This window comes from Cnephaeus nilssonii (assembly GCF_951640355.1).
Source record: "Cnephaeus nilssonii genome assembly, chromosome: 2".
Taxonomy (NCBI): domain Eukaryota; kingdom Metazoa; phylum Chordata; class Mammalia; order Chiroptera; family Vespertilionidae; genus Cnephaeus; species Cnephaeus nilssonii.
Genome location: NC_137073.1, coordinates 10,259,906 through 10,275,976, shown reverse-complemented (window position 1 = coordinate 10,275,976; position 16,071 = coordinate 10,259,906). Strand labels below are relative to the sequence as shown.

The window sequence follows — 16,071 nt, the reverse complement described above, 5'->3', positions numbered from 1 at the left end:
TTTTTTAAAAGAGATCAGTTGTGTGAAACGCGCAGCATAACACCAGCGCACAGTAGGCACAGCACACAGGACAGGCGGCGGTAGCTCTCGGTGGGTGTAGATTTGCAATGCGCGTGTTCCAGGAGCCAGCTCTGCCGGAGTCCGGGAGACCGGAAAAGCGTCGCTGGGAAAGGAGAAAAGAAGGCGAAGGGGGAGAAACAGGAAAAGGGAAGAGGTGAGGAGGAAACTGGGTCCGCCCTCCGGGCGGGGCGCCAGCGAGAGGCCCAGGCCCGGGCTGGGGCGCACGTGGCCTGCCTTGGGCGGAGCGGACGTGCTCGGCCGCAGCGGAGACCTCCGAGCCGGGCACAGGAAAAACGCCTTGAAGGTGGGTCAGAACCGGACTGCGAGGACCTTGAAAGTCGGGGTGGGGCGGACCGGGGCCCTGGGAGCTGGGGAACAGCGGAGCCACAGGCTCTGGCCTCCCCACTCTCCCCGGGCAGCCCGGACCGGACGCTCGGGTCCTCCGGATCCCGCCCCTAGGGGGCGGGGTTAGCCGTTCTGACCAATGACCGGGCGCGCCGAGGCCCCGCCCCCGAAGCTTCACGAATGCCCAACCGCCGGGAGCCCTGGCCTGGGGCTGCGTGAGCTCTGAACCCGCGGCTGGTGAGTGCGCACCCTCAGGGTCTCCGCCCCGATCCCGCCTCCAGCCCGTGCCCTGGAGTTCCGGGCCGCCGACGCAGGCGCCCGGCAGTGACTCAGCGCGGGAGGGTGGCGACTCGTTGGCACTGGAGATTCGAACTGTTCTGGGCCTTGAATGCCGGGATGAGTGGGGTGAACAAGTGTCTTCGGAGCTGGTCGCGGGCAAGTGCTGGTGCCTAGGGCCGAGCTGGGGCGGGAGGGAGAGGGCCAAACCCCAGGGTCGGGCAAGAGAAGCCACGGCTGCACCGCCTTGCCTGCCTGGGCCGGGGCCGAGGTGCGGGGTGGGTCCTGAGCGTCTGACCCAGCTGCCCGCCCTAGGACACCAAGATGCCTGGCGAACAGCAGACACTGAAGGTGGAGGAGGAGGAGGAGATGCAAGAGGAGATGGTGCTGCTGGTGAAGGATGAGGAGGAGGAGGGTGAGGAGAAGTATGAGGTGGTGAAACTCAAGATCCCCGTGGACAACAAGGAGGTATGTGTCCTACACCCTGATCCCTAACCTGGTTCCGGCTCAGCCTCCATCAGACAGAAGCCATGGATCCTGCCCCCGGCAGCTACTGTCCTGTGTGATGAGAGCAGCCACCAGGGGGGAGAAGCCCAGAGCTGGGAACCTAATGCAGACGTGGTGGGGGAGGGGCCAGGTTAGGCAACAGAAACCCCTGACTCTTGGTAGCATTTACTCTTCTCCGGACACTGTTTTCAGCACCTCAATTCTATAACATAGGTAGTATTTGTTCCATTTTACAAGCGAGGAAACTGAGACCCAGGAAGCTTGACAGTTTGGTGACTGGCCAAGGTCTCAAAGTTAGTAAAGAGATGGCTTGTCTGAGACCAGTGCGAGTGAGGGGTGAGGTGAGTGACTGCTCCGGGCAGAAGAAATGGGCCTTTCAGTGGCTCAGGGGGTGAGTGGGGCACTGGGAGAGGCGTGGGTGAGCGTAGGGTGTGTGGCAGGCCAACGGGCATTTGGGATTTATCCTGAGGGTGATGCAGGTTTAAAGGGAGGAGCTTTACTATCAGAACGTGAGTTAGGTTTCCCCATTCCAGCCCCGAACTGCCACAGCTTCCAGTGCCACCCAGCTCATACCTGGAGAACTCTGGCTGGGCCAGGTTTCTGGGCCCAGGCTCTGCTTTCTTCCTGCAGGGGAGCCAGTTGCCAGGGAAAGAACGTTCTGCTGCCCCCTAGTGGGTGTGGTGGGCCGTAGGGGGCGGGGGCTGGCTGCTTTGGCCTCTGCTCTGTCACAAGAACTCTGTAGGTCTGTTTTTCTCAGGCCTCCTTGGCCCATCATCCTAGCTCAGTCTGCCTCTTCTGGCCCCTGTGGTTCTCCTGATCTCCCCATTCCACCTGTAAGTTAAGAACTAGGAGTTTAGAGCTCAGGGTGGACTTTTAAAAAATATGTATATATTTTATTGATTTTTTACAGAGAGGAAGGGAGAGGGATAGAGACTTAGAAACATCGATCAGCTGCCTCCTGCACACCTACTGGGAATGTGCCCACAACCAAGGTACATGCCCTTGACCGGAATTGAACCTGGGACTTTTCAGTCCACAGGCCGACACTCTATTCACTGAGCCAAACCGGTTAGGGCTCAGGGTGGACTTTTATCTCCCTCATTTACCAGCTCAAAGACCTTGGGCAAGTTTCTTAACCTCTTTGTGCCTCACTTTCCTCATTTGTAAAAGGAAAATCATACCCACATCAACACTTCTTAGGGTTGTGAGGATGAAATGAGTTAACACACTAAAGAGAACTGTTTACATAATAAACACTATGTAAATATTCATTCTGCTATTATTCCTCCTTCCCCTAAAGTTTAGGACCTTGGTCTAAGTCATCCTGGAGATTTTTCAACTCATTTTTATCAAAGGCCTTTTTGGGCTGTATCCTGGGTCTGGGTATGAAAGGGAAACCAACATGGAGGCCTAGACAGAGGATTGAGGGCAGACAACTCCAGGCAGTGGGGAAGGTTCACAGACAAAGCTCAGTGGGGATTTGGCAAACGGAGGCAGAGGAGGGGCATTCCAGGAGGAGGAAACAGCAAAAGCAAAGGCTCAGAGGAGATGGGGCCAGAGGGCTACAGGTGTTGGAAGCCAGCACAGGAATTTTGCACAGCACGTGAGGTGACACGGTGCCCTCAGAAGGCTCACGTCAGAGGAGGCACATTGGCTTTCTGTCCCGAAGATCCACTGGCGGTTGTGGGAGAACAGGCCATGTAAGGCTGGTGGCCTGCTCTCAGGCAGTGACAGCAGTGGAGACAAGACAGAAAGTTGGGGCTATGTGCGAACCTTGACTGGACTGGCTGGAGCTAAGGATGGGATGGAGGAGGCTGGGCATGGCTGGTCATGAAACGTACAGAGGGCTAGACTCGAGGCAGAACCTGTAGCGGTTAAAAGCATCGGTTCAAATCCCAACTTCACCATTTATCAGCATTCTCTCACTGCCTATCAAAATCCAACCTCTCCTTAACAAAGATTTTCTCCAAGGGCTCTGCACATCTAATCCTCTCTCTCTCTCTCTGCTCAAACCTTTGAGTGTTTTTCTGTTTCCCTCAGGATAAAGTCTCAGCTCCTAGGTCTGTCATTCAAAGCTCTACACCCCATGACCTCATGTCCTGACTTCATGACCCAACACCCATCCCACATCCCAGCTTCAAACACACCTGCCCTTTCTCACCTCCAAGACTGTGCCTGTGTGGTCCTTCAGCCTGTAAAACCCTCTGCACCTTTTCCACCTGCTTTCTCCAGGAGGTGTCCTCTCTTCTAGATTAAGCGTCTTAATTTTAACAAGCATACAAACCCCCTGGGAATCTTGTGAAAGTGAAGATTTTGATCAGTAGGTCTGTGGTGGGACTTGAGATTCTAACAGGTTCCCACTGACGCTGATATGGCTGGTCTGTAGCAAGGAGCTAGAGGATAGGGATCGTATTACCAAAAGGAAGGGGGATTCTGAAAAGGCCCCAGGGCAGGCAGACAAGCTGTGTGGGGTGACCTCAAACTTGTCGGTGAGGTAGAACTGCAGCATGGTTAAGAGAACAGGTGTTTTGGATGATGAGACTTGGAGTTCAGACCCCAGTTCTGACAGTGACTGGCTGTAGGGCCGTGTGTGGTCACTTCCCTTCTGAGTCTTGTTTTCTTATCTATAAAATGGAGCTAATGACTCCTAACCCAAAGGGCTGTGAGAATTTACCGAGAACATGGTGAAAAGCACTTAGCACAGTCCCTGGCACATAGAGAGCTCAATTCATGGTAGTTGTTGTTATTTTAAAATAAATTTTTATTAATTTCAGGAGGAAGGGAGAGGGAGAGAGAGATAGAAACATCACTGATGACAGAATCATTGATCAGCTGCCTCCTGTACGCCCCACACTGGGGTTCGAGCCCGCATCCCAGGCATGTGCCCTGACCGGGTATCGAACTGTGACCTCCTGGTTTGTAGGTCCGTGTTCAACAACTGAGCCATATTGGCCAGGTAGTAGTTATTACTAGAAAAGTAATGGCTAAGGAGGAAATTGGGAACTTTGCTCTGTTAAAACAAAACAAAACAAAACAAAACAAAACTTACAACAGGAAGACAAGCACAATCACTTCATGTATTTGGGTTATCATATTACTATAGTACATTGTATCCCCATTGGACCTTCTTGTTACAGTGCAAATACCATTCTCATTTTTCAATCTAATAGCTGTAGAATGTAACACATGTAAGGGCCTTGACTGACCACATAGTCTGGTATTTGCCCACCTTTAGTTGCATGTTTATCACTCACCTGCTGTGCTCATTACTTAGTGCTTTTCCTCCATTCACAGTTTTTGTTAAATCCATTTTTATCCAAAAAATAATACTGATGAAACTGGGTTTCACGTGATGCATCTTTTTTCTAATATCCGTGAAAATAGGTACATAACGATCGTAATGATAAGAGTGCGCCGGCAGGAGCCTTTGAATCCTCTTGCATCCTGTGATGTGTGCCTACCTCCAGCTGGGCACTTTTTATCTCACCTGGCCTGCCGACCTCGCCTTCCTGGGTTCACTGGGGCCTGGGAAGGGAGTGACTTGCCTGTGGTCTTAAGAGTTAGTCTCAGCCCCTCTTACCTAGATTTTTTTTTTAAAAAATATATTTTATTGATTTTTTACAGAGGGGAAGAGAGAGGGATAGAGAGTTAGAAACATCGATGAGAGAGAAACATCGATCAGCTGCCTCTTGCACCCACCCCACCGGGGATGTGCCCGCAACCAAGGTACATGCCCCTGCCGGAATCGAACCTGGGACCTTTCAGTCCGCAGGCCGACGCTCTATCCACTGAGCCAAACCGGTTTCGGCCTTACCTAGATTTTTCCTAGGGCATCTAAAGCCCCTTCTCTCGGAGCTGCTGATGCCAAGAGTGCTTGTGTGAAGAGTTTCCTTTTCCTGAGTCAGTGACCCTGCAGAAGGACGTTCTCAGGAAGGGTTTAGTCATCTTAAAGAAGATGCCAGAGAAAAAAGGGCCAGAACAAAATGTAGATGTAATGAGAAAAGTTCTCTCCACAATGGCTGCCGTGCTGCAATCAGCCCAACAGGTGTCAAAACCAATGGAAAGTGTGACCTTGAATTCTCCTTGTGCCAAATCAGCTACGGGGAGTTTCTTGATCTGAAGTATCAGGTTGTACTTTAACTTTGAATCCCCCTGGGAAAGTGCCAGGACTTGGAGTCCAGCCTCTGTCACATCTCGGCTGTGCGAGCACCGGGCAGCGCAGTGTAGCTGCTAGTTAAGGGTCCTGCCTCCCACGGGCTCTGGGAATTTAATCTGCCTCAGCCCGTTTCCTAAATATCAAAGGATAACAGCCGACTCAAGGCGGGTGACAGGAAGATTTAATACAACAATGTACATCCAATAGCATTGTAGAAACTTTACACTGTAATGTTGGTATCACTGTTATTATTATATATACTGTTTAAACCAGAATTCTGATCTTCAAGGCCTTGAAGTTCCTCCTTGCAACTTCAGAAAGTAAAATCCTCGCCCTGGCCAGTGTCTCAGTTGGATAGGTGTATAGTCCCATCTACCGTCAGTGGGGTGCAGGAGGCAGCCGATCTACGTTACCCTCTCACATCAATGTCTGTCTCTCTCCCTTCCTCTCTCTTTAAAATCAAGAAACTTCTTTTTTTTGGAAAAAAGAAAAGAAAGTAAAGCCCTTAACTACTTGCATGCTGTCACTTAGCCTTTCTTAACCAGTTTCTTTATCTATAAAATAAGACTATGGTAACTACTTTGTGGGGATCTAATATGGGGAGAAGGTAAGACTGTCTTGTCCTTAATATGTGTCAGGTATTTCGTTTAATCATTAACTAATGTACCTAACTGCTCCGCCCGCTGTAGATACTCAACATCACTTTGCCTGGATGAGCCCTCTCTTTCCTAAGAAGGGAGCAATATGCCCTCAATAGTCCTCTTCCTTCTACTGTTAATACAAAATGTTAACATAATACAATGTTAACACTGTTAATACAACGTGTGCCCTTCACCTGCCTTTTATGAAACCTTTTTCTGATTTTATCTCTAGAAGCCCAGGCTTCGTGAAACTGGCTCATTTTCATTTCAGGCCTCAGAATTGTATTTGGGTTTTACCCTTGTCTACTTCTTCACAGCTTAAAAAATGTTATGTGCTGTATCTTAAAAGTTTATTCAAAAGCCTGGATTCGGTTTTTGGCCTCACTTCTAATTCGCCATCCTCTTCTACCTCACTGGCTTCTAAGTCGCCATCCTCTCCTACCTCACTGGCTTCTAAGTCGCCATCCTCTCCTACCTCACTGGCTTCTAAGTCGCCATCCTCTCCTACCTCACTGGCTTCTAAGTCGCCATCCTCTCCTACCTCACTGGCTTCTAAGTCGCCATCCTCTCCTACCTCACTGGCTTCTAAGTCGCCATCCTCTTCTACCTCACTAGCTTCTAAGTCGCCATCCTCTCCTACCTCACTGGCTGCTGCTCATCTTGCTGCCCCTGGTTCTCTTTGCCAAATCAGCTATGGGGAGTTTCTCGATTTAAAGTATCAAGTTGTATTTTAACTATTAACATCTCTAGCCTAGGCCTGTCTCCTGAGCTCCAGATTATCAAGAATTGGAGATGTGACCTGAAACAGATCTCGCCCTTCAACTTGCTCTTCCCACCATCCTCTTGTCTGCAGATGGCAGCTGGACTTCTTTTTGAACCTAAATTCAAAATCCTTGGAGTAATTTTGACTCCTCTTTTCCTTACATCTCATGTCTGATCTTATTTATCAAATCTGTTGTCCCAAATGGCAAAAATATATTCAGAAGCAGACCACTTCTCGCCACCTTCACTGCTTCGCTTTTCACCTGTCACCGGGGCCTGAGCCACTGTATTCTCTCGCCAGGTGACTGCAGTGCAGTGCCTCCTCCCTGGGCTCCTGTTCTGCCTGCTGCCTCCTCCTGCCCCAGCATCCCCAGGGAGGCTTTTAAAATGAGTCAGATCTAGTCATTTCTCTGCTCAATACCACTGACATCTCTAATGGTTCTCCATATCTTTATATATTTTTTTAAATATTAAATTGGTTGGGGTGACATTGGTCAACGTGAACATATAGGTTTCAGGTGTGGGTTTCTATGTTACAAGATCTGTATGTTGCACCATGTACCCACCACTGAAAGTCAAATCTGTCACCTTATATTAGGACCCCCCTACTCCTACCACCTCCTTCCGTCGGGTAGCTCACAAGCTGCTGTTTGTGTTCATGAATTTTAGTTTTATATTCCACATATGAGTGAAATCATATGGTTCTTAGCTTTTTGATTGTCTTACTTCACTTAGCATAATGTTCTCAAGGTCTATCCATGTGGCAAATGGCAATATTTCATGCTTGCTTATGGCTGAGTAGTATTCCATTGTGTATATGTACCACATCTTTATCTAGTACTGGATCGCGGGACACTGGTTGTTTCCATGTCTTGGCCACCGTGAATAATGCAATTAACATAGGGGTGCATATATCTTTGTGATTACATGATTTCGAGTTTTTTGGGTATATACCCAGGAGAGGGATTGCTGGGTTGTATGGTAGCTCTATTTTTAATTTTGTGAGGAATTGCCAGACTGCTTTTCATAGTGATGATACCAGTCTACATTCCCACCAGCAGTGAATGAGGGTTCCCTTTTTTCCACAACCTCTTCAACACTTGTTATTGCTTGTCTTTTTGATAATGGTCATTTTAACAGGTGTGAGGTGGAATCTCATTGTAGTTTTGATTTGCATTTCCCTAATTGTGAGTGAGGATGAACAACTTTTCATATATCTATTTGCTGTTCATATGTCTTCTTCGGACAAGTGTATTTTCAGGTCCTCTGCCCACTTTTTGGTTGGGTAGTTTGTTTGATTGTTGTTGAGTTTTATTAGTTCTTCATATATTTTGGAAGTTAAACCTCTGTTGGAGTTACTGTTTGCAAATATCATCTCCCGTCTGGTTGGCTGTCTCTTTGTTTTGTTGTTAGTTTCTTTTGCTGTGCAGAAGGTTTTTGTTTGGTATAGTCCCATTCATTTATTTTTGTCTTTACTTCCCTTGCCTTTGGGGTCAAGTTCATAAAATGTTCTCTACGACCAAGGTCCATAAGTTTGGTGCCTATATTTTCTTCAGTGTAATTTATTGTTTCCGGTCTTATATTTAGGTCTTTGATCCATTTTGAATTAATTTTTGTGCATGGGGACAAATCAACTTTTATTAATTTGCATGTGGCTTTCTCGTTTTCCCAGCATCACTTATTGAAGAGACTATGTTTACTACATTATATGTTTCTGTCTCCTTTGTCGAAAATTATCTGTCCATATACATGTGGTTTTATAGCGGGGCTCTCTATTCTGTTCCATTGATCTGTGTGTCGGTTTCTCTGCCAATTCCATGCTGTTTTGATCATCGTAACTCTAGTATAATTTGAAGTCAGGTAGCACGATACCTCCAGCTTCTTTCTTTTTTCTCAGGATTGCTTTGGCTATTTGGGGTCTTTTGTGATTCCATATAAATGATGATTTCTCATTCTGTTTCTTTAAAAAATGCAATTGGGATTTTGATGGGGATTGTATTAAATCTGTACATTGCTTTGGGTAATATGGCCATTTAAACTATGTTGATTATTCCAACCCATGAACATGGGATATTTTTCAATTTTGTTGTGTCTTTTTCTATCTCTTTTAATAATGCTTTGTAATTTTCAGTATATAGGTCTTTCATGTCTTTGTTAAGTTTATTCCTACGGATTTTATTCTTTTGGTTGCAACTGCAAAAGGAATTGGGTTTTTTCCCCATTTCTTTTTCTGAAGTTTTATCATTATACAGGAAGGCATTGCATTTTTGCACATTGATTTTATATCGTGCAACCTGACTATATTTGTTTATTGTTCCTAATAGTTTTTTTGGTGGAGTCTTTTGGGTTTTCTATATACAGAATCATGTCATCTGCAAAAAGTGACAGTTTGACTTCATCTTTTCCTACTTAGATGCCTTTTCTTTCTTTCTCTTGCCTTATTGCTCTGACTAGGACTTCCAGCATTATGTTGAATAAGAATGGTGAGAGTGGACACTCTTGTCTTGTTCCTGATCTTAGAGGAAAAGCATTCAGTTTTTCACTATTGAGTATGATATTAGCTGAGGGTTTATCATACATGGCCTTTTTTATTATTATTTTTTTAATGTTTTTATTGACTTCAGAGAGGAAGGGAGAGGGGGAGAGAGATAGAAACATCAATGATAAGAGAATCATTGATCAATTGCCTCCTGCAAGCCCCACACTGGGGATTGAACCTACATCTTGGGCATGTGCCCCGACCGGGAATCGAACCGTGACCTCCCGGTTCATAGGTTGACGCTCAACCACTGAGCCTTGCCAGCTAGGCATATATGGCCTTTATTATATTGAGGTACTTTCCTTCTATTCCTATTTTATTGAGTGTTTCAATCATAAATGGATGTTGTATCTTATCAAATGCTTTTTCTGCATCTACTGGTAAGATCACATGGTTTTGATCCTTCTTTTGTTAATGTGGTGTATTACGTTGATTGTGTACATTGAACCATTCTTGTGCCCCTGGAATGAACCCCACTTGATGGTGATGTATTATTTTTTGGATGTACTATTGTATTCAGTTTGCTAGTATTTTGTTTAGGGTTTTTGCATCTGTATTCATCAGAGATACTGGTCTGTAGTTTTCTTTTTTTGTGTTATCTTTCCCAGGCTTTGAGAAGGATAGTTTTAAATCTTTGAATGTCTGGTAGAATTCACTGGTAAGGTCATCTGGTCCTGGACTTTTGTTTTTTGGGAGTTTTTTTGTGTTTTGTTGTTGTTGTTGTTTTTAATATATTTTATTGATTTTTTACAGAGAGGAAGGGAGAGGGATAGAGAGTTAGAAACATCAATGAGAGAGAAACATTGATCAGCTGCCTCCCGCACACTCCCCACTGGGTATGCGCCTGCAACCAAGGTACATGCCCTTGACCGGAATCGAACCTGGGACCCTTCACTCCGCAGGCCGACACTCTATCCACTGAGCCAAACCAGTTAGGGCATTTGTTTTGTTTTTGTTTTAATCTTCAACAGGGATATTTTTCCATTGATTTTTTTAGAGAGAGTGGAAGAGTGAAAGAGAGAGGGAAAGACAGAAATATCAATGTGAGAGAAACACATCGATTGGTTGCCTCCTACATGAGCCCCGACCAGGGCCTGGTCTGGGGAGGAGCCTGCAACCGAGGTACGTCCCTGTCCCGTTCTTGACTGGAATCGGGACTCTCTGGTCTGCAGGCCGACACTCTATCCACTGAGCCAAACCGGTTAGATTCTCTATATCTTTTGATCTCAACTTTTATTTCTTTAACCCAGTCATTTTTTAATAGTATGTTGTTTAACCTGCATGTATTTGTGGGTTTCTTTACTTCATTTTTGCATTTGATTTCTAATTTCAAGGCATTGTGGTCAGAGAACATGCTTGGTAAACTTTCAACCTCGAATTTGTTGATGCTAGTTTTGTGACCCAATATATGGTTAATCTTTGAGAATGCTATGCACTGGAGAAGAATGTATAATCTGATGCTCTGTGATGAAAGGTTCTGTAAATGTTAATTATGTCCATTTGGTCTAGTGTTTCATTTAAGGCCAATATTTCTTTAATGATTTTCTGTCTGGTTGATCTGTCTAGAGCTGTCAATGGTCTATTTCTCCCTTTAGTTCTGTGAGTAGTTTTATATATTTTGGTGCTCCCTGGTTGGGTGGGTATATATTAAGAAGTGTTATGTTTTCTTTTTCTTTTTTTAAATATATTTTTATTAATTTCAGAAAGGAAGGGAGAGGAAGAGAAAGGGAGAAACATCAATGATGAGAATCATTGATTGGCTGCCTTCTGCACACCCCATACTGGGGATCAAGCCCACAACCCAGGCAGGTGCCCTGACCAGGAATCGAACTGACCCCTCCTGGTTCATAGGTCCACACTCAACCACTGAGCCACGCCAGATGGGCAGTTTTTTCGCTTTTGAGTGAATCTGATCTTCATCTTCCTTTTCCAGTTCAGACCTTTCCCTCTCCCCTTTTATGTTTTTGTTGTCACAAATTATCCCTATTTATGCTGTAAGTTTGTTGTTGAACCTACTTGTAGTGTTATGGCCTTATGTTCTTTGTTTCAGGTAGAATAACTCCATTGAGTATTTCCTGCAATGAAGGTTTTCTGGTGATGAAATCCCTCAGCTTCTGTATGTCTGGGAACATCTTTATTTCGCCTTAATATTTAAAGGATAATTTTGCTGGATATATTATTTGTGGCTGGTAATTTCTCTCTTTCAGGAGTTTGACTATTTGCTTCCACTCTCTTCTAGCTTGTAGAGTTTCTGCTGAGAGATCGGATGATTCTGATGGATTTTCCTTTGTAGGTCACTTTTTTCCTGGCTGCTTTGAGAATTTTTTTCTTTGTCATTATTTGTGACAGGCCCCTGAAGAAGGCCTTTTTGGATTGAGGTAACCGGGTGTTCTGTTTGCTTCTTGGACTCGAGGATCTAGTTCTTTCCATAGATTTGGAAAGTTTGCATCCACTATTTGTTTTAATAGACTCTTCATTCCATGTTCCCTCTCTTTCTCTTTTGCAATGCTTGTAATTCTAATATTGCTTTTTTTGATGGAATCGGATAGGTCTCATAGAGCTCTTTCATTTTTCTTTATTCTCAGATCTCTCTTCTTCCCTCTGCACTATTTCTTGATTCCTATCTTCGATATCACTAGTTCTTTCCTCTATTTCATTTGTTCTGTTTTCTGTGCTGGGTAGTTTACTCTTAATCTCCTTAATTGCATACTTCACTTCCAGGATTTCTTATTGGTCCTTTTTTAAAGTTTTTAATTTCCTTGGTAAAGTACTCATTTTGTTCATTGATTTATTTTCTAAGTGCACTGAATTGCCTGTCAGTATTTTCTTGCATCTCATTATTTTCAGGACTGCAATCTTGAAATCTCTGTCATTTATCATTTTTAAATGTTTAATTTTTCCATTGATGTTTAGAGAGAGTAGAAGGGGGAGAGACAGAAAGAAGGAAACATCGATGTGAGAGAGACACATCGATTGGTTGCCTCCTATATACCCCGACTGGGGCTGGGGATCGAGCATGCAACCGAGTTATGTGCCCTTTACTGGAATTGAACCCAGGACCCTTCTGTCTGTGGGCCAACACTTTATCCACTGAGCCAAACCAGCTAGGGCAAAATCTCTCATTTATATCACATATTTCTATGTGTTCCAGCCTGCTTTCTGAGGATTTTTCATTTTCTTTCTGGTCATCGTCATCATTGTGGTTCTTCATGGTATTTGCTGTCTTCCTTTGCTTATGCATTTATCTCTGAAGAGGTCTTTCTACTATTTTCCAGTAGATGGTGCTGAATCACAAGATTTTTACCTCTGATCTCCCGGTCTTGAACCTCTGCTGTTTCCCCTAAGACCGCATAGCTGTGCTGCTTGATAGGGTTTGTTTACCCTCACCGTAATGGTGACCTCCGGGGATCCCGCCCCCAACACCCCTCCTGGGGATCAGTCACAGAGGGAAACAGGGATTCTACTGCAGTAGCTTTTGGTTTACAGATAATATGCTCCTGAACTTGACTTCAAGGGCAACAGGAGGCAAGTTTTGGGAGTGCAAGCAGTGGCAGGGCTCTGTGGTACATTTCTTTGTCTGAACCACCACTGTCTGTCTCCGAGCCACATGTACACGGCAGAACCCTGTGCTGTCAGGCGTCTGCTGACTCAGACGCTGTTCACTCTCTCACTGCTTGCCACTTGCTATGAGCTCCTGGCTGCAGGGCTGCACCTGGGGGCCATCTACGCTTTCCGCTCTTCTTGTCTCCCCGTTTATTCCTGGTCGCCTACCTTTAGAAGTTTCAGTGCGCAGGTCTCTCAGGCGTGCGTCTGTGTTGAGCAGGGATTTCTTTGTTGAATTATACATGGTTAACTTTTTGAAATTTCAGGGGTTGAGGAAAAGATGCAGCCTCACGCCATCATTCCTCTGACATCACCTCCCATGTCTTTCATATTAGAGGGTCCTAGGCTAAGAGATCTCCTCCAGGAACAATTCCATCCATTACTCCCCTCCATGCATTCTGCGCTAGGCACTTTTTCTTGCCATTCCTGGGTCTTCGCTGGCAAAACCCCTGCCTCAGGGTCTTGCTGTGCCCTCTGTAGCCTGCTTTCTCACTTCCTTAGTTTTTGTTCGTTACATCGATAGTTTTTTAACCTTATTTAAATTTGCAGCATTCACCCAATACCAGCGCTCATCCATTTTTCCCGTAGCAGGGATTTAAAAAATATAATACTGAATCCCCAGTGCCTAGAACACAGTCTGGCACATTGTACGCCCTTAATAAATACTTGCTGAATTATTAAAGAACAGGCAGAATGACACAGGGCTTGTGCTATGTACATTAATGCAATGCCTAATTTAATGTGCGCAGCCGTGCTCTGAGGGAGGCACCCTGGCTTCCCTGTTTTCCATAAGCGGGACTGAGCATGCAGCTTGCGGAGACCCAGGTCTCTTGCTCCCGGGCCTGTGGGTCAGGACTGACTTGTCCCCTTTCTCCCCGCAGGTCCCGAGGGAGGCAGCAGCGCCTTCTGCAGACCCGGCTCGTACACACGTGTGCTCGGACTGTGGCCGTGCTTTTGCACGCCGGTCCACGCTAGCCAAGCATTCGCGCACGCACACGGGTGAACGGCCTTTCGAATGCCCCGAGTGCGGCCGGGGCTTTTCCCAGAAGTCGGCGCTGACCAAACACGGCCGCACGCACACCGGCGAGCGGCCCTACGAGTGCCCCGAGTGCGGCCAGCGCTTTTCGGCCGCCTCGAACCTGCAGCAACACAGGCGGCGCCACACCGGCGAGAAGCCCTACGTGTGCACGCAGTGCGGGCGCCGCTTCGCGCAGAGCTCCAACTACGCGCAGCACCTGCGCGTGCACACGGGCGAGAAGCCGTACACTTGCCCCGACTGCGGACGCGCCTTCGGCGGCAGTTCGTGCCTTGTGCGCCACCGACGCACGCACACGGGGGAGCGGCCGTATGTTTGCGCCGACTGCGGCACGCGCTTCGCCCAGAGCTCGGCGCTGGCCAAGCACCGGCGTGTGCACACGGGCGAGAAGCCGCACCTCTGTACCGTGTGTGGCCGCTGTTTCCGCCACCGGTCCAACCTGGCGGATCATACCCGCACGCACACAGGCGAGCGGCCCTACCCCTGCACCGAGTGCGGACAGCGCTTCCGCCTCAGCTCAAACTTCGTCCGCCACCGTCGTTCGCATATGATGCGGCGTCTCTATATCTGCGCCGTGTGCGGCCGAGACTTCAAGCTGCCCCCCGGCACTAAGGCCACCACTGTCACTGAGCGCTGCCCGGAGTGTGAGAGTAGATGAGCCCCCTTGTCACTGCGGGCTGCTAGTGTCTGGCTGAGGAGGAGCATGCCAGGGCCCCGACCCCCAGGGGCTGGACTAACCTGGACAGGGACCCCGGGACCCTGGTTTGGGAAAGGGTGGGATGGCAGAACTGGCTGCCCGGGACCTGGGAGACATAGTTAATCCCCTACTGGGATTTTTGGAAACCGTGGCCTCTTTCCCCTCACTACAAATCCTCGACCCGTGTTAGTGAATAAAGTATTATATATTCACGCACATGTGCCTGTGAATGAGGTCAATGGGGAGAGGAGCAAAGTTGGGGTTTCCCCTGGGCTTAGGTGACTTAAGTGAATCGTCTTGGAACCAAGTGGGGCTATTAGTCCAAAAGGGTTCCTGGAACTGGGTTTGTGTGTGTGGAGTCATCCCACACTCGGCCCTTGGTTATGTCCTCACCTCTGATCTGGAAGGGTCCATACATACAGCACATTCGTGCTTAAACAGGCACCGAATTTTGCAGAGCTTTGATGAGCAGCCATAACATCATGGGCTCAGTATAGTGAAGAGACAATACTTTTAAAAAATACATTTTTTTTTTTATTTCAGAGAGAAGGAGAGAAATAGAGAAACATCAATGATAAGAGAGAATCGTTGATTGGCTGCTTCCTGCACACCCATACTGGGGATGGAGCCTGGAACCTGGGCATGTGCCCTGACTGGGAATCAAATCCATGATTTCCTGGTTCAGTTTCCCGATCACGCACTGGGCCAGGCCTGTCAAACAGTACTTTATAGCACTATGTGGAACAATTAAGTGCTTATTATTATCAGCTCATTTTCATCCTCAGCATCCAAGTTAGGTGATCATATCTCCATTTCTGCAGATAAATAAGCACTGACGGAATGGCAGAGCTCGGACAAGTATACAGGCATTTGCAGTCCATTGTCATTTGCCTATGATGGGGGAGTTGTTAGGTCTTTAATGCAATCTTGGGAGTTCAGAGAGGTTGTCCTTGGAGGTATGTTTAAGCTGGTGGTGAAGGCTAAGAGAGTGGGAACTAGGGAGAGTGCCTGGAAGTGCCTGCCAGACTTTAGAGCTGGAAGACAGGGACAGAGAGCAGGCTGGCAGGAGATAGACCACCAGGGATTTTAGAAGCCAGGTGACAGTATCCAAGGCAGCAAAGAAGCCTTGAGTGATAGGGGAGGGGTGGAGAGGAGATATTAAGGAGCTAGAATTCTGGGGATAAGGGAGGTGGGGCTGACTTCATTTCTTCGCTTGGGTGACCACAGGTGGTGTCACAGATGGTACAGGATGAGTAGAACAGTTGAAGTGGCAGCAATTGTTACCCCCAATCTGGACATGTGGAATGTGAGGTCAGTGTGGAGGGGTCAGAGAGGTGATTGAAAATAACACCTTGGGATATCGGGTCTGAAGTTCATGACCCCTCACCCAGAATAGGGTACCCAAGAAGTACCTGTGAAAGAACAGCCAGAGATAGACAAATTCAAAAA

At 46.9% G+C, this 16,071-nt stretch overlaps 1 protein-coding gene across 2 annotated transcripts; it reads left to right on the top strand.

The window, feature by feature from the left end:
- The first annotated feature begins 399 nt into the window (after nucleotides 1–399).
- LOC307107639 (uncharacterized protein) lies at nucleotides 400–15,533 on the top strand. Of its 2 annotated transcripts, none has more exons than XM_079785004.1 (3): nucleotides 400–642; nucleotides 997–1,149; nucleotides 13,771–15,532. In XM_079785004.1, exons 2-3 carry the CDS (start codon nucleotides 1,006–1,008, stop codon nucleotides 14,581–14,583), a joined length of 957 nt encoding a protein of 318 aa, XP_079641130.1. In that variant the 5' UTR covers nucleotides 400–642; nucleotides 997–1,005; the 3' UTR covers nucleotides 14,584–15,532. The 2 variants fall into 2 exon arrangements, with proteins under 2 accessions (XP_079641130.1, XP_079641129.1); XM_079785003.1 differs by lacking the exon at nucleotides 400–642 and adding an exon at nucleotides 708–840 and having other exon boundaries at nucleotides 13,771–15,533.
- The last annotated feature ends 538 nt before the right edge of the window (nucleotides 15,534–16,071 follow it).